Here is an 18,868-nt window from a genome sequence, read left to right as displayed (position 1 = left end):
AAAATTATGTAAATGCTATTTTAAAATACTACGAGTATGAATGCCAAGGAATTAATAATAAGATTTTTCCAATTAATTTTTATTATTCACATTGTCATAACTTCATATTGTCATATCTGCATTAGTCTCACATCTTGGCAAAACCTTTTTGCACGTACAATATACCATACAGAAGTGAATACATAGTCTACTGCACATATTTCGAAGTCATTTCAGTGGAATATTAGTTTTATCTTGTTTCATGTGTACTCATGTTAGCTCATTACACGTCTAAAATACGTCTTGAGAACGGCATTATTCATTCAAGAAATGAGTATTTCTTATTACAGATTTGTATGTTTGGCTGCTCAAACGAAATGAAGTCCGATAGCTTTCCGACCACATTTGAAAACAAATATATAGAATACCTCAAATATTTCATGTTCTCTGTATTCTCTGTACATGTGAAAATGAAATAAGACCTGGAAATCAATGAAACTACACGTACTTTTTATTTAATTGAAAAAAAAAACCATTAATGAAATATTATAATAAAAGTCTACATATGAACATTTTTACTATATATATTTTTTTTTGTTTTAGGAAATGCTTGCTTACATAAATGTAAGAACATGGTTTTTAGTATATTAAATTTATAATGTGTTATTTTATATTTAAGTATATATAATTAAAGATATATGTAAGAATATGAGCTGCTTTTACATTTTGAGTCATTACTAATAAAATATTTCATTCATTTTTGTTTATAGTAAAAATTCAAAATCACAGATGCAAACTGTATGAGCGTTTAAATAATTTTAAATTAATTTATTAGTATTATTGTATAAAAATATTTTATATATAATATCAATGTTGGTTTTGTTCTGAGTGCATTATTTTACCTTCATAATATTTATATTTAATTTTAGTTAATTCATGAAAATATTAAAATTGTTTTTGCTTAGCTTATAAGAATATTTTTAATTATAATTGAAAATTCTTTAGAGTTTTTATATATGTAGGTAGTACTCATATATATTACTATTATTGTTTATAGCAAAAATATAAAAAAAACTATATAATTTTTTAAACTAAATTAATGCATAAATTAAATTTTTGGTGTACTTCAGCTTAATTCTACGTAAACTTAGCAAAATGCAAATATGTTTTTATTTAGTTTTTTTATATATTATAGATAAGTTCTAAACATCATGCCGTTCCTCTGGTTCGCCTTCCATAGTTAAACTCCGTAGTGATCTATAAGAAAAAATTTTATCAATTATTCACAAAATTCTGTTTAAAAATATTTTCAAAAAAATACGTTGATATGTGCAAAATTTGAAATTATTTTATCTATTCTAGAATGTTAAAAAAATGCCAAAATTAAATTTAATACCAAGACTTTCAAAAATTCGGTAAAATGTGCTTAAAGACACGATTAAAAATTTGTTCAAATTCTTGAATATCAAAGTTATTTCTTCTCATAGTTAACTGAGCAGAAATATGCTCGAAATTAAAAAAATATTAATTATATGTATTATTTACTAAAACTATTAACTCATATATTTAAAAAACCACACTACAGATATAATGATTCAACAGGTGACTCAGTTCATGAGGTTTTCCAGCCATTATCGAACTACATCCACTTTTCCAACTGTTTAATTAATTGCTCGTGTAAGGAGATTGGTTAGATTCAAACCATGCGGTGATTGAACTACTAAAGATACCTAAATTAGCTTTTGCTAGTCTCTACGATTTTTAAAGAGTGATTTATCTAGAGTGGCTGTTTTCTGCTTCCAGAAAGCAGAGCATATACAGAGAAATTAAAAAATACTGTTTTTACTTCTGGATAATTACACAATGGATTGCAAATTTCATGAGGAATTCCTATGTTCTCCAATAGCACAGAAGCCAGTAATACTTATAGTCAGCCTGGTGATATTTCTTTTATTTCTATTTATCAAAAATAATGCTCTCTTAAGATTGTATCCAGTCCGCGGATTTTAAGGCAAGATCCGATACTTTCTTTAATGTTCTTTAATGTTTACATACTCTTGAGCTACATCCAGTGTTGTCAAAACCGATTGTGGTAGATCGTCCTCTCACCAGTTCATCAACATTTCCGTTGATACAGAAAACATTATGCCATTCGCTCAAAGTAGAACTTCTCAAACTTCTAGGTAAGGAATTCTAATAGTTGAATTCAGAGCCAATTATAACTTTACTATTTGATATAATATGATATAAATTGCCTTTCAAAATTAAAATTACATGAATTACGAAATAAATCTCTTCATTGTACGTAAGCATACCGCTAAGTGCAATTGTACTCAATTATATAGATTAAAATTAAATGTCAACTAAAAGCTAAAAAGGAAAATCACAAGTCTAAAAGTGTCAGCTAACAGCACCAGAAAAGTTAAAACTTAAAAAAACAATAGAAATTAAAAACAAAAAATTTTAAAAATCTCTTTATGAATATTTTTAACATTAAAAATATTTTTAGGATATTAACCAACAATTAAAAAAGAAATCTAGTTCACTCGTACTATACAGTATATGTAAACAACGTCCTTACTGTTACGGTAAGGTATCCTTTCTCAGTAGAACAGAGCTGAGACTGCTGGCAGGATATTTAACGGGTCACCACGTACTACGTTATCGCTTTAACAAAATAGGTCTGTCCGAAGAGATAGATTGTTGACTTTACTTAGAAGCAGACGAAACTAGTTTGATACCCACTTTCCCATTCTGACATCAGGAGGTCAGCAACGGTTGACATTTTGGCTTTCATTCGTACAAAGGAATGTCTTCTATTCGATTAGAGTCTGTTGCAACACAAAGGATCAACTATGGTCGTGATGCTCCGCTCCGTTAAGAGACGGTACCCTGTTTATTTCTATTATATTCTATCTAACTAAGTATCGTTTACATTTCGATGTTTATACCGATAATAACTATATAAAGTAAATGACAAAAATTGACTATCAGTTTCTCATCTCTTTCACACAAGTCTTTAACAACATAAGATATTGTTTTAACATTAAGATCTTATGTTAACATAAGATTTTTATCATTTTAATTCAAGCACGTTAATGTTCTTGTTAACAAAATTATATCTACAAAATATATATCTACATTTCTTATATTTTATACTACTAAGTGAATAATTTTTAGATAAACTAGAGATATATATTAATATATAACATTGATATTAAAGATACATGTTTAATATGTATTAATTAATTGAAGTGGCGTAAATTATAATTGCCATGCAAAATCAAATATTTCTGCAATTATTATTTATTTAAATAATGAAATTTCTTCAAAGCAAATGATTAATATATAAATATGGCACTATTTAATACGTGTATATATAATCTTATAATATAAAAATATTTTGCGATGATAGCTGAGATAGTCGTAGCTAACTTTCAATGGAGCAAAAATAAAAAATGCATGAAATCAAGTTTCAAAACATGGAATCGCTTTGATAAGAAACTGAAAAGAAAACCAAAATTTCAATTCGTGATGTTTGCAGTTTAGACTATTAAATGAGATTGTTGAAATTCAAAGATTTATTTTCAAATACAGTAATCAGTTATGAATTTTAACTCAACTCAGATACTGCGCGGTTTTTTCGTTTCGAAGCTTGAAGAAAAAAATTTGTTATCAATAGTTTGGCTTGAATAGACAATAAAACGGGTCGAATGTTTTCTTTACGGATAAAATTCATATTAATCTTAACTATTCTATGCTTTGTCATGACGAGAAGTTTGGGTAAATATTTGAAAATACTATATCATATATTTGTTTCGTACATCCATCCATAGATAGTCTGGTTGTGTTGATTAAAATAAAATAATTAAAAAATTAAAATTAAAATTATTTATAGAAACATATAAAATTGTTTAAAATTTTAACATTGGTGATAAATAAATTAATAGATAGTAGATGTCGTATCTTTTTCAATAACACATTAAAGATATTTGGTACGCTCTGATAAGAGAACGGTTTAACTATACATATACGAGTATGCAATGCATGTATACTATATACACTATCTATCAATTGTAAGTCACATTACATATTATATTATATCGTATAATATATTATATTATATTATATATATATTAATATAATAATATAATATAATATAATATATTATATATTATTATTATGGCATGTTCTGTACAATATTTGATTTTATAAACTTAGCCTATTCACAATGAGTTTGTATAAAAGTTTTCCAATTTTGCCTATTTCGACCGATATATCTCAATTGATCTATCGATTTATTCGTTTCATTGTTTATGATTCTACGCCAAGAATTACGTGGTCGTCCATGCTTTTGCACAACGTATTATATATTATAATATATTATACTATATATTATAATATATTATATTATATATTTTAATATATTATATTATATTATATATATATATATATATTATATTATATTATCATTAGTAGTAGCACCTATTATGATAGGTTGTTCAAGAAGTTCGCGGCACGCTATCTAATTGTGATTATTAGTTGAACTGCTCTTTTTGACTTTTCTTACATTTTCCAAAATTCTTTCGTAAAAACCGAATTTGATCAAATGAAAACTAATAGTTAATATAGAAGAGTATTTTGCTGATCTTCTGTAAACTTATTTCAAAGGCAAGATCCATAAATTGGATTATCAGTAAAGTAATGATACCGAAGTTACAATATTGACAAATACACAATATTGGCATTATTATAAAATAAAGTTTTAATTATGATTTAAATTATGATAATCATGATTCATATTTGTTTCGTAAACTCTTAAGCAGTCCCGTAGTATCAAGTAACTGAAGCATTTTGCTAATATTTAAATGGAAAAGATGTATGGGAAAAATTTTGTATATAGTTTTTTATGTATCACCAAATACCATATATTAGATGACCTCATTTGTCTTTATTTTAATCTCAATCGTCACTATATGCCGCTTTATTCTACCTTATTTTTTTAGTTCAAAACATATGTTATAACATATCCATTATCGTTTTATTTTACTAATATTCTTAGTATTCTTAATATATAATATTCTTAATATATTCTAATATTCTGTTTAAATTTATCTGTTTTCTAATTCTGAAGAATTTGTTCATTCACTTTTTTCTGTTCATTAGAAATTTCTATACTTCTTTTATTCTATTAATTTTTTTGTTTATATATTCTTAGAGTTTCTTCTCTGTCATGCTTTACTATTATATATTCTTTATCACATTTTTTTAAATTTATTTATCTATTTCTTCTATTTATTCTCTTTTTTCTATTTCAATTTTTTTTATTTTATTAACTCTTTTTATTCAAACATTTACTTTTAATATGTTTCATTCCCTTGCATTCTATTCTTTTCTGTTATTAACTTTTATTTTTTGTATTCGTCTTTTTCATATTCCTTTTCAAAATTATTTTCTATAATGCCTTCTTATATTTTTTTGCTTAGATTATTTTATTTTTTTTATATATATTTTTATATCACTGTCATCTACTCCAACATAAATTTTGAATATAATTTAATCTAAGTCCTACGATATTATGAATAAATTTTGGGAACTAATCCACTTATTTGGCCGTTTCTTCAAATTTCATTTCAAATATGTATATTTATGTATATTAATATACATTATAAATATAATTGTTATTAAGAAAAAACAACCTATAACTTAAAAAAAATAAATATTAATCTTTTTTTTACAGTAGTACACTCGTTTCCCAATCTCTGTGAGGAACAAGGTGACATGTGCCAAATAAAATGTGAAATTATTGGTGGAAGAGGCGGTTTCTGTAACAAGGCCAAGAATTGTCTTTGTCTACAGTTGTGATAGGCGAATCGAATTGAATATAATACATCATTATGTAAATTAAAGAAAATTAATTAATCAGAACAAAACAAATATATGCGAATGTAAAAATGATAAATAATTCTAAATAAATTTTGAAACCATAAACGTAACATATATAGTATATACTTCTGTCTTCTATTAAAAGGTTACTAACGAGCTTATGTAGATGTATTTTGGTTTAATTGTTTATAAGGATATTAATATAAATTTATGTTAGGTTTTAATTTGAAGTTCCGTTAAATTATATTTTACTAATTATACATTTATAGATATGCGTACAAGTTTATATAGTGTTTCAAAGTTTGTCATTTCAACCATTTATATTGTACCAACCTCGAACGCTCAAACAGTGATGGATCAGTATAAATTGGTTCACTGGGGTCTTCAAACTGATGATTGGTGTTGTTATTACTGCGCATAGGATTCATAACTGGTAATTGACACATACGCGCTAGATTTCTAAAAAAAATTTGGTCGAAAAATTAAACCATAAAAAATGTGTATATCATATGCATATATATAGTACATACCCAGTAGCAAATGTTTTGTGTAAGCTGCCTCCGAACATGGACATGTTTGTCCGGAAAGCATTTGCAGTACGATTAGCTGTCGTATTCGAGTTTCCACTAGTCGATTGACCTATTTCACTAAAACGTTCATGTGTTCGAATAGAAGAAGAAAGTCCACCAAGTGAATGGATCGGTGAATGACGATCTGCGATACGATTTTTAGACATTGTCTTCCAATAACGTCTGTAATTAAATTAATTTTTAAAACTTTTAAAAGAATCTATTTAAATTGGTAAACTCCGGAATATAATGAAAATTTGCTTTGAAATGAAATAAACCATTTCATTTGAACCAAATATTTTTATAAATATATGAAATGATAATGCATGAAATGTGTTATGGCTTGAAAACAGCAATATATATATATATATATATAATAGTATAATAGTATGGATCATAAAGTGAAAATTATAGATACCAAGAATATTTAACGTTTGATTTTAAAAAATTTTTAATGACATCCTGTTTGCTGAATATGAATGGTTTAAATGGCGTAAGTAAAACTTTAATGGGTTATCTATATCAAGAGTATCATCTATATTGAAACCTTTTTTAATAATTTAAAGTAAAAGAACATTAATTTTATATTGCAAGCGTTATTATTTAATATAAATAGACAACCACTAAACTGTTTCTTGAGGAAGTTAATAGCCCTAGAGTATGCAACCGCTAAATGGTTACTAGAAAATGCTGCAGATACGATTGGTGAGGGAGAAATGCGATATCTCCCTCGGATCAAACAAGTCGTAAAAAAATTTCTTAAAAAAACACTTAGAAGACTTAATGATATTGTGAAATTTCAGAAGCTTAGAATCTTATTGCTTATAGAAATACTAGTATGTCTGCTTTATTATTATTGTTCAAATGTTCAATATTTTTTATTACAGAGAATTAAAAAAAATTATTGGATTAAATAAGTGGGATTTATACTATTACTATCCCAAATTATTACATCAATTAAAACATATTGATTTGAAGATACTGGTTAAGGGCGATTAGTAATTTACTCTAATGTATGTTACGTATATGCAGTATGATTGTTGTCAGTTTTTACATTACTAAATACTACCTATTAAATTCTTATGGTTAAGTAATTAACTATTTATTTCATGGTAATTTTCAAAAAGTAAATATCTACTCACCTATAGCCCAGTCCAGAAACTAATGTAATACTAAACAGCAATATCATTAGTAATATGATAGCTGTTATCAATCCATGATATTCTGATGGCGACATACAAACCGTTTCCATAGGTGCTACTAATTTGCGTGGATAAGATTCCTTTTCTATTTCTTCTCGCGTTTCGAAAACCTTAAAAGTTATAATTAAAAAAAATTAATTTTAATAAATATATGAACACACAATAATACATTATACAGAACTTATACCTCAATCATTTCTCTCACTTGCTCTGGTTCTTCTACTTCTATAGGTTTTTCTGCAGCTTCAGTCGCATCTAAATAAATATTGATTTAATTAAATGTTAATGTTTTAAGAAATAGTTTCAATAAAATATTAATTTTTTGAACTAATGTATAAGTAGCAAAAGTTGAACATTAGTTAATATGACCATAAATGTGAAAAAAAGTTAAAAATGCTACCCAATAGCACTAAAATGCAAAAAAAAAAAATACTGAAAAACGGCTTTTTAATTACTATAAGAAATGAATCTATAAACACTTGGGATAGGAAGGTATAAAAATAAAATATTTATTTAAATAAACAATTTATTATTATTTTAATACTTTTGTTTATTTAGTACTAAATAAAAATAAATTTTAAAGTTTAGTCTTAATCTTATTGGGAACGCATGTGCAATCCCAAGAAGTAGGTCAGAGAGAAGGGGCATTGAAGAATTTTTGTAAATTCTATCAACAAACAATTTATAATAAAATGTTACTGCAATGCTATATTCATTAAAGTATCACTTATTACATATTATTATCTATCGTATAAATAACTACATAAAATCATTTTATTTAATTTTTTTTTTCGATTGCTGGAGGAGAGTGCTTGGGCCATTATCACATGATCTTCTTTCTATTATTAAATGTTATTTTAGACACCTTTGTAGTCCAATGTCCTAAATGCCGCCATTGGTTAAGCAAATGGTTTATAGTATTTATAAGCTTTCCTATTCGTAAACGACTGACTTGAAATATTTTAGTGAATTTTGTTTAATTTATTTAATTGAAACATTTTTATACTTTTCACCCATAAGAGTTTATAGACTCTAGTTTAAAAATTGACTAAATTTAATAGGTGATACTTACTTTTCTTAATATCCCCCATTGTAGATGTAGTAACTGTAGTGCTATTGATTTCTGTGACATCGTCTATTAATTGTTCTGCCACAGTATTTTCCATATCAGTAATAATTTCAGTATGATTTAATGAACGTCGTCTTCTGCCAAATGACGGCTCTTGCCGGCCTGCGGGACCAGGACAATACGCCGGCTGACAGCCATCACGACAAGTTCGTACAGTAGCTTCAAAGACCAAGAAATTAGATTCTGGAATTTTAAAAGCATTGAAACGTGCCTCTAACGTATCGCCATCACGCAATTTGTCCAATTCAGGAAATACATAAGGGTCCACCGGACAACTGAATACATGTTTTATGTTTCATTGCTTTTTTTATAACTTTTTTGTTGTGATCAATTGTACTTACCCGAAGCGATCGATGAGCTGTATGCTACGTCCTGAATATGGATCTCTAGCTACGACATTTGTTGCGAAAATATCTGTCACATGATTGTATCCATCTTGTGCTTCCAAACGGAATGTGAGTGGGTCACCAACTGCAATTGTTGTCGTTGGTCTGCCTTGGTACAAAATCATCAAACGTACCTTAGAGCTTAAGGTGTTTTCGGCGGGCAGATACTCTATTGGTATCGGGCTGCCAGATCTATCATCATTAATAAGACTTTTTTCAGAAACACAAAGTGAATATTGTAACGAAATGATATTTAAACGAATTTGAGTGATTAAACAAGCAATTCGTTTGAAATTTCATTTTGTTTTTGAAAATACTACAAATTTACTTTGATTAGTTGCATCTACTTAAAATTAAGATTTTGGTATAGAAAAGTTAATAGAAAAGCGAAACTAAATTACTAAACACTAAACTACGTTGCCATTTATGAATTCTAAGCTAAATTCTAGACTGAACTACATATAAACTTTACTTTTATTCAACAATAAACTTAGATTGAGCCTAAAAGTATGCAATATGTAATACATAAGAGTGAATGGATTTCCTAGACTGTTGCACAATAGACTGAACATAGTTCAAAACACAATAAATAGTCAAGAATGCAAGCAAATATGGACTGTATAGATATAAACAAATTATGTGGCAACTTTGTTGCATTTTTTTTATACTTAAAAAAGACGTACAAAATTTTGTACAAACTTTTTGAAAAATACTTACAGACTTCAGTCTACAGACTTTACTATTTAATTGAAAGTTAATTATTTATTTAAAGTAAAACTCTATACTTTTATATTAATTATTATTTAATAAAATATTTATAAAACTCATCCTTTTAGCTATTACCTTCATATATTATAAAAACAACATATTAGCTATGCTATGTTTGGTCTATGGCAACAGTTTAGAAAAAAGCTTTGTATGCATTGCTTTACAGCACATTTCACATACCCTGCCCCAATATAACCAGATGTGACAACTGCCTCTCCAGGTCCACGGAAAACGCACGTTAAGTTATAACGTTTATCACGACTTGTTTGCACATTATCAGAAAATTGTACAACAACAATGTTGGTTAAGGTGTCGCCATACTAAAAGGCAATAAATCAACTACATTTTAATATATTCAAAGAAAAGCCCATAAATTCTACTTACTCGCTGTGTTCCACAGTCTGGATAACCCTGTGGTCCACTTATGCGCAAAACATTTACTGTGCCGCCATTACCACGGAAAAAACATCTAAATAAATTTTATATAAAAGAAAATATAATTACTTTATCTGATTTTCATACCTATCATAGTAGCCGTAGGTGTAAATACGTCCTATGAAGCCTTCTGGTGTACGTATTGTAAACTCCATTCCTTCCTCATTGCATGTTTGGGTTACTATTAATGATATATGCCAATATATTTTGCTTTATTTATATTTTAATTTACTTATTCAAATTTTTTTTTATTATTAGGCTCTTACCATCCATACACTCTCCGTCACTTCGTCCCAAACTACGTTCGTAAAAATCATAATTGGCGCTATCAAATGAATTTGGATCATGTACATCTAACTCACGTGAATCTCTGTCACTCAATTCACAGTTGGGTGAATCGCGTTCGTCATAACCAGAAGCTGCAGCATCTCTGCAGATTTTACAATTTTAAAATTGTATGGTATAGATTTTTTCTATGTAAGCATAGCCAACTCACCTGTAATTAAAGCTGCGACATACGAAATCTCTACTTTCAATACATTCACGTTCACATTGTATCAAAGATGGCACAGTTAAAGCACGACGCACAAAATGTCTGCGCATTTTATGCCTTGCTGCAACTTGTTTAAAGTTATCACTCTCTTCACAACGTGTTATTGGCGGTCGTGGTGCACCACCCCCGCCAAGTCCTCCACCGTAATGTGACCCAGGCGGTGGTGGTATGCCACCCGGTAATGGACGATCATCTGCTAATGGTGGTAAGGCTCCACCATGGTATGGACGGTTGAAAGGACTTTCGAATGGTGGATAACCACCATTTGCAATTGGACGTCGACCTATCGGCACATCATACTCACGATCATATGGACGACCATATCTGTCATCATAACGATCTTCATATTCTAGATCGTAATAGGGTGGAGGTCGATCATAACCTAAATAAAAACTTGTTAAACATGCATCATTCTGTTTTATGGTCGTTCTGTTAATTTTCATGGTAGTTGATTAGTTTTCTGTTTGTTACTAACATACCTGGACGTTCGACACCGCTGGCACCAAATCGATTACCATATTTGTATATGTCGATTGGATAACGATCATTACCTACCGGGAATCGATTTGGAGAAGTTGGATATTTGTTAGATGTTAATGGTGGCACAAGTGGTGCTGGTGGAAAACGCTTTACTGAATCAGGTTCAGGTCTGTGTGCACTATGTACTATGTCATCAGTTGGATATCGACCATCTGCATCATAACGTACAGAGCCGCCACGTATAAGTGGATACCTTCTTGAATCATATGATGAAGGACGAAAACGTCTATCAGGAAATATGTTATCAGGCGCATCTCGCCCACTGTAACCACCAATTGGTTCACGAGTAGTTGGATAGCGCGATGGATAGCGATTTGCATAACGATCATCTGGGTAACCACCACTTTGTCCATAGGGTCTATATAAATTATCTTCACCAGGTGGATATGGACGTGTATGCGGCAAATCATTTGGTAAGCTGTTATCCCTTATAGGTGGGAAGCGGTCTAATGGGCGGTATGGTCGATAAGGATCTTGCGACGGATATCTACCATCATTTGGATAACGCTCACGATCCCGATCGCGATCACCATAAGTATCTGGAAAGCGATCTGGGTATCGATCTGGATAACGATCACGATCACGATCACGATTACGATCACCATCACTACCAAATCTATCGGGATAACGATCAGCGTATCGATCACGGGGAGGATAACGTTCATCATCTGGATAACGTCCAGCTCCTCTGTCTGGATAACGATCACGATCGCGGTCACGATCACGATCTGCAGGAAAACGATTACGATCTGTATCTGGAGGGTAACGTTCATCATCATATACGCCTCCACCACCGGTTGGATAACGTCCACGATCTCGATCTCTATCGCCTCCATATCGATCACCTGGGTATCGCTCACCTGGTCCACCTGGTCCACCAGCCATAGGATAACGATCTATATAATGTTATTCGTTAAAGTGTTAGTATATACGTTAGAGCGTGTATGTGTACATAAATTCAAGCTAGTCACTTAATTATTTTTAAATTATATTTTCATTAGTTTGGGATTTGTGTAATAATTTGCAATTAAACAATAATTTTAATCTAATTTTCTATTCTATTTTATAAATAAAATGTATTTACCGTAATCATTAGGATTTGTTTCAGGATAGCGATCATATGGTCGCCCGACGTCATTGCCACCACTATTTTGCCCAAAGCGATTACCACCGTAACGATCATCATCTTTGTTTGGTGGGCGCCAATTTGTTCCACTTTGGTCACCAGGTCGATGGCCATTATTTGTACCAGTACCACTGTGGCCATCATCTCCACCACCAACAACATTCACTGCAAATTTATTAAGTGTTATCACTAATTTGTACTGAAATAGTTAGTTGAGCACTTACGCATTAAATTCTCGTAGTAATCGTAATCGGCATCATATATAATGCGCATGCCATCCTTTTGATTGTACCGGCTCAAGCGGCAAGTACGAAAGCGATCACTGTACACAGCCGATCTAAAATAATCCAATTAAGAAAATAAAGTTACTTTAAATTGCTGCAGTAAGAAATAAGTCGCGTTAATGCGACTTATTTTGTAGTAGGCGTTGACTATAAACACTAAAAATACAAGCTAAGATCATTCGATTATGGTTCCTAGAATTTTTAGTGCTAGCGTATTTATATTTGTAGACTTAAATCTTCTAGAGATAAATGAGCTTTCAATTAGCGAACAAACCTGCATTGGAAGCTAGTTTGCCTTAGGCATTCATCTAAGCACTCGCTTAGTGAACGTCCTGTTATCTCAGAATGAAATTCACCACCAAGTCTGGAATTGCGGTAACGTTGAAAAGCAGTATCTGGTCGACGCCCGCTCGAAAATAGATGCGATGTGACTGAGTTATCAGGGTAATCGGTAGCACGTTCTACAAATTAAGCAAAAAAAAAAACAAAAAAAAATGCTATGTGTTTACAGAATATTGCAAAGGTTTTATTTATGCTTTTTTAAAGTTGGTTTAGCAGGTGTTAGATGCAGCATTTTAGCTAATTTAATGCACACAAGTGATGCATGGCATCTACTCACGGTTATCAAGACAAACAAGATCATAAAAATTATGGGATGGACTGGAGCTTATGCTTATGTCATCCTTCTGTGATATTGAATCTTCTTCTGAGAGTATGCACTGTTTTGTTTGATCATCAAACTCCACTGAACGACAAAAATACCTTTGAAATAAAATAAATAAGTACTGGCAATCAATATTCAGATACTTCACATGATGACTTACTTTTCAGCACGCAAACACATCGTTTGACACTCCTCCAAAGTCATGTTGTGGAATATGTCAACCTCAAATGGTCCGCCCAAACGCTTGTTTTCTTCCTTAACGAAAACAGCCAACCCATCGCATCGTCGTTCAGCTAGAATAAAATTGATATTAATTTTTGTGACAAGATTAATTGAATAATTATAGACTTGATTACTTTAAGAGAGTGAGAACAGCAGATATGAATGTAAGAAGATATGAATGAATTAATGATATTTTTTAACGAATGGCATATTGGCATATTCAATTTTGAAATCATAGTTTGATTTAATATAATAGTTTTAAGTTATAATTCAATAATATCGTAAGTTAAGTAAACTAATGGAAAGTTATCTGTATCTAAATACTTGTATTATTTCATACTCTCAGTGTAGCACAGAATCTTTTCATAAAGAAAACTTAATTCGTACTAAACAAAGTTTCGTAACTATGACTTCATGAAAATTGTACTATTGCTTAACTTCGTCGATTATAGAAATAACAAGGATATATTCATATTGATTAAGTAAATAGTTAAGCAATTATGTATAACGGTTCATTTATATGAAACTGAAGTTCACAACTTTTGTAAGTTAGTTGTTATTCCCATGACCCCAAAATACGTCCAAAATTTTTTATCAGTTTGTTGAGTTAGTATTTTGATATAATAGAAAGTAGAAAACTTTATAGAACTTTATAGACTTTATAGACTTTATAGCATCTGCTGAAATTTGACTAAAGCACTCAAAGGCACAACAGTCGAAAAGAAAGACTGTTAGTTCTATGTATATATATAGAATATATATAGTTCTATACGAAAATATTATATTTAACAATAATCTTGAAAATGGAGAAATTTTAATAGCTGACTATATGTTTCATATCAAAAAAAATTATAGAAATGAAGAAGAAATTGTTCTGTTACTAACATAATCTACTGCGTCACGAATGTGTCTTAGTCTATTTTCAGATACTACTATTAGCAATGAGATAATGAGAAATTTTTTAGAAATATTATATTAGTATTGGAATTTATTTTATATAGAATATATTCATGAAAGAAGTCATATTATTTTTAAAATTGTGTGTATCTACTTATCCTATATACCAAATAGTTGCCAGCTAGTACCAAATAGTTGCTCTGCTCTTTAATGTGGAAATATATAATTAAGATTAGTGAGGTCAGTGTTTAAAAAAAAAAGATTTAGTATATTGGCATTGGTAACATATATGTGAATATTTACCTTCATTTTTAAGGGACTACTCTGTGGCGATCAATATAATTTGAAGCCAATCTATCTTGTTAAAAAATTTTAGTTCTTTCTTATTAATATATTTATCAGTGGTGATCTATGTCTATGTTTGTCTATGTTTGTATTTTCCATTTTGATACACAATGGATTTAAGAGTTTTTCATTAGAATATTATGGCAAAATAATAGTTTTTTAGGAGTACAATAGGTTAATAATTTGCTTGTATACACGTATTTTGTTTTTGATACTAAATCTGTTGCCGTTGAGAGTCGGGCGTAGTAAACTTCTGTGTCTTTTATGTACTTTTAATGTAAAGTTTCGAGAGTTAGTTCCAGATATTTTAGGAAATTATTTCATAGTACATATATATTTTTAAACTTTTGTTTTTTTTTATGGATTATGACGGGATTTTTGTTTTTCAATATATTTGTTATCCATGATAAATCATATGGATGCTTTAAAATTTTTCATTGGCGCTTTAAATACCTCGGATTTGCAGATATAGGTAGTTCAATATTTGTACCGCCCGCGATTTATATAAAAAAGAAATTCAAATTTATTTAAACTTAATATCAATTTAATGTCCTGAAGAATTAATACTTTAAACATATCAAACTTACGGATTTTTTTAATACGAGTTAAGCAAGCTAGTAAATTAAGTAATAGCGTTTATATGTGAGCTTAATTATTTTTCGTGTTGTATAAAACTTAAAATTCTTTATTGCTTCTTTTGCTATAATAAATAAAAGAAATGTATAAATTTACCATTTAAACAAGTATTTTCCAAATAATCCGAATTCGCATCGTCCTCCATTAACTCTGGATGCGTGCGCCGTGTGAATCTATTTTCAGCCAACCAAATTTATTTGATTAGAATAATTTATTGATTAACACACTTAGATACCAGTTTAAATATTGTATATAAAATTTATTAAATTTAAAATTATATTATGTAAAGATACGAACCTGCTTAGCGTACAGGAACGCATCGTAGAGTCAAAATTTGCTGAACGACATACAAACGAGAACTCGTTCAGGCACTTGTCTTCGCAGTCTGAACGATTTGCCGCCGTAATCTGCAGATTTGTTATTCGTAAAAATAGGAAGAAAAGATAGAAATAATAATAAGACACAGAACAGAAACAAGATAATGCAATAAATCATTGGCATAATATAACATATCAACGCAATACATAATTTTAATGTCAAACTCTTTCTATTTAACTCAAGCATGTAAGCGTATAAGCAAACCTCTTTTATGTCCGAAATGGGCAGTTTCAATTTTTTGCGTGGATGGCGCTCAAAGACGTAACGACGACTCGGGCATTCTCTTTCAGGACGACTGGCTGTTGTAAAATGTAATAAATATATCATTATTTTTTAATATAATATATTTTTTAATATAAGTTTAGATTCCCTGCCGCTATTCTCACTTACATGTCAAACAAATTTCATTGAAGTGTACACTGTTTGGCACCAGCATTAAGCTACCGATACCCTCAGGTCCGGCTTGCTCGGATGTTAGGTAACAAAGCGATTCTTCGTACTCATTACCGCCAAACGATGTAATGCGACTGCCTGGCTGAAAGTCGAAACTAGTACATGTGCGCACTAAATTATTTGTACCGGTACGATCGCGTAGGCAGAGATCTTGACATTTCTCTAACACACGAAAAGGTGGTGCTGTATCGCGTACAACATCATCGTCATAGCCTTGCAGTTGCTGATTAGGTAAACGCTCGTAGAGTACACGTCCCAAGCCATTCTTGCAGGTTGTTTGAGCTACAATTTTGTGGAATTTGCAGATAGTTAGATGTGAAGTCTCTGTCATGGGTGGAGTTACGGCTAAAATGGTTTATATTTACTCACCACTTATTACATGTAGGTTTAGGCTAATTAAAGCACTTAATATAAAAATTCGCATATCTATCTTTCGTTTTAACATTTCTCTAATATATACAGTTGGTAATATAGTATAGAACGAGTTTTAGAACTGTATGTGAGTGTCAGCTTTGGTTTTGTTTGATATTTAGATTTTCCAACGCATTATTTACCAATACTTGCGCCTAGGAAAATAGTAAAAAAATTTTACATTAGTATATTTTATTTTATAATTGATTATAGAAGTATTTGTAAGTCAAAGCTTCACAAGTGACGAGCGTAGTAACACAAGTTCTTCACTTATTTTTTATTTAGAAACGATTTAGTGCATAAATATAATGTTCGCTGATTAAAACACATTCACACATATTATTCACATTTCTATGTTATTAAATTTATAAATTAAAAAAACTAAGATAAATTACTTCTGGGTATATTGTAAATGAGTTATATTATATTGAATTATTAAGAAATTTGGAACGATAAACTCATTCACAAAATAATATTAATATATATACGCGTATTAAGGTCACAGTTAGGATGGCATAGAATACGTACAAAAAATGTATATATTAGTTATTCTATCTAACTTATCAAAATTTATCAAAATAAGATGGCATTGGATAAATTTATGTATTATAGTATTATATTGTATAAACATCCTATATAGCTGTATAATAATAAGCATTTAGTATTAATTTATCATACCATATCATGTATTATAGTATTATATTGTATAAACATCCTATATAGCTGTATAATAATAAGCATTTAGTATTAATTTATCATAACACATAGCTGAAGGCCTCAGTAGCCAGAGCTATATCTATACATGTTAGTATTAGTTTTATAAACTAAACTATCATTATTAATAAATAAAAAATAAATAAATAATTAATTACTATAGTAGAAAAGAAAGAAAATATTGTTAACATGTATAAGCATAAATTAGTTCTGGCAAAATAAAATTGTCATTGGTACTATTTTTTCAAACATCTAGACTTAGACCTTATAGTTACAGTTATAGCATAATAGTTACAAGTTTAATATGAAAACAAGCAGTGTTTAAGATGCTAGCCTCAGTCTAAATACAGAAATTCTTTGCTGAATATTCCACATTAGAAGAAGATAATACGAAAGAAATGTTAGACTTGAGGCAGAGCACTTGTAATATGAAAAATCTTTTGTGTTAATAATCACCTCAAAAGAACCAAATTCAAAAGTGGTTATCAAAATTTTATATCAAAATTAACTAACTAAAATGTCAACACGTTAACCTCATTCTTAACAGAAAAAGTTCAACTGCAATCTCTTTAAATATCATTCCCATACAGTGAGCTAATAATATAATTTATTTGAACAACCATTTAAGTTAACCAAATGGAATTATTATTTTATAAACTACATTAACTTATAAGTCTCCAGTCCCCTTTAGTTAAAGATACAAGATTCTTCTAATATAAATCTAATAGTATAATAAATCTAATAGTACAACAATTTGGGTTTTCAAAAATAAATCAAGAAGAAGCATTCAGCTTCCCTTATGAATATCAGAAGGACACTTGTTGAGCAGTTGCTGATATCAGATAACATAGTGGTAGGAGCTCTCGATTTAGAATTAAAGGTATTTGCCTGGTTTCAGACAAAACAGAAATGTATTTTATTAAAATATAAAAATCTAAAAAGGTTATTTTCGATGTAATTTTGTTTTAAATTTTTTTTGTTTTATGTTATTTATTTTCGATATTTGTTCAAATTAATTTAGTATATAAAGGTTGGATTTTTAATAAAATCTTAATTTAATTTAATTTAAATAAAAAATAAAGCTCTCAAAGTGTATTTAATCCAGTCTTTAGTGATTTCGGTTCAATGTTGTCAGACTTAAAATCGTATAATAGTGTGTTTACACTTAGATTCATAGAATCTTTTTTTCATATTTTTATTTGGATTAAGTGTGGATTTTGTATGAAAAATGATACACATGGTATATATTTTTCAAGTTAATAACAATAGACTATCGTTAGTTAATCTCTAT

General features: G+C 29.4%; 1 protein-coding gene and 1 long non-coding RNA gene across 2 annotated transcripts; one reads left to right on the top strand and one right to left on the bottom strand.

Moving 5' to 3' along the window:
* Window positions 1–1,104: 1,104 nt before the first annotated feature.
* On the bottom strand, window positions 1,105–16,783 carry LOC119674141. Its single transcript, XM_038085266.1, has 23 exons — window positions 16,390–16,783; window positions 16,204–16,298; window positions 15,919–16,028; window positions 15,718–15,794; window positions 13,682–13,814; window positions 13,477–13,619; window positions 13,132–13,318; window positions 12,798–12,910; window positions 12,532–12,738; window positions 12,341–12,343; window positions 11,387–12,292; window positions 10,851–11,289; window positions 10,621–10,784; window positions 10,442–10,535; window positions 10,304–10,388; window positions 10,100–10,239; window positions 9,107–9,361; window positions 8,709–9,040; window positions 7,824–7,891; window positions 7,577–7,746; window positions 6,396–6,617; window positions 6,199–6,324; window positions 1,105–1,236 (listed from the first exon to the last, which is right to left on the bottom strand). The coding sequence occupies exons 1-23, from the start codon at window positions 16,781–16,783 to the stop codon at window positions 1,182–1,184; spliced, it is 4,518 nt and encodes a 1,505-aa protein (XP_037941194.1). The 3' UTR covers window positions 1,105–1,181.
* On the top strand, window positions 3,572–5,817 carry LOC119685309. The gene is made up of 2 exons (XR_005252793.1): window positions 3,572–3,762; window positions 5,720–5,817. It is a non-coding gene; the product is annotated as an uncharacterized LOC119685309 (long non-coding RNA).
* Window positions 16,784–18,868: the final 2,085 nt, after the last annotated feature.

This window comes from Teleopsis dalmanni, chromosome 2 (genome assembly GCF_002237135.1).
Source record: "Teleopsis dalmanni isolate 2A chromosome 2, ASM223713v2, whole genome shotgun sequence".
Taxonomy (NCBI): domain Eukaryota; kingdom Metazoa; phylum Arthropoda; class Insecta; order Diptera; family Diopsidae; genus Teleopsis; species Teleopsis dalmanni.
The sequence above is the reverse complement of the archived record's forward strand: the minus strand, read 5'-3'. Positions and strand labels throughout refer to the sequence as shown.

Bases quoted from the DNA above. Each gene is read 5' to 3' on its own strand.
- LOC119674141 (XM_038085266.1), bottom strand. From the start codon at position 16,783: ATGACAGAGACTTCACATCTAACTATCTGCAAATTCCACAAAATTGTA. The intron at 10,536-10,620 runs GTAAGAGCCTAA...TATCATTAATAG, and splicing joins TGACGGAGAGTGTATGGATG to TAACCCAAACATGCAATGAG. The intron at 9,362-10,099 runs GTATGTGAAATG...TTCTGAAAAAAG, and splicing joins TCTGGTTATATTGGGGCAGG to TCTTATTAATGATGATAGAT.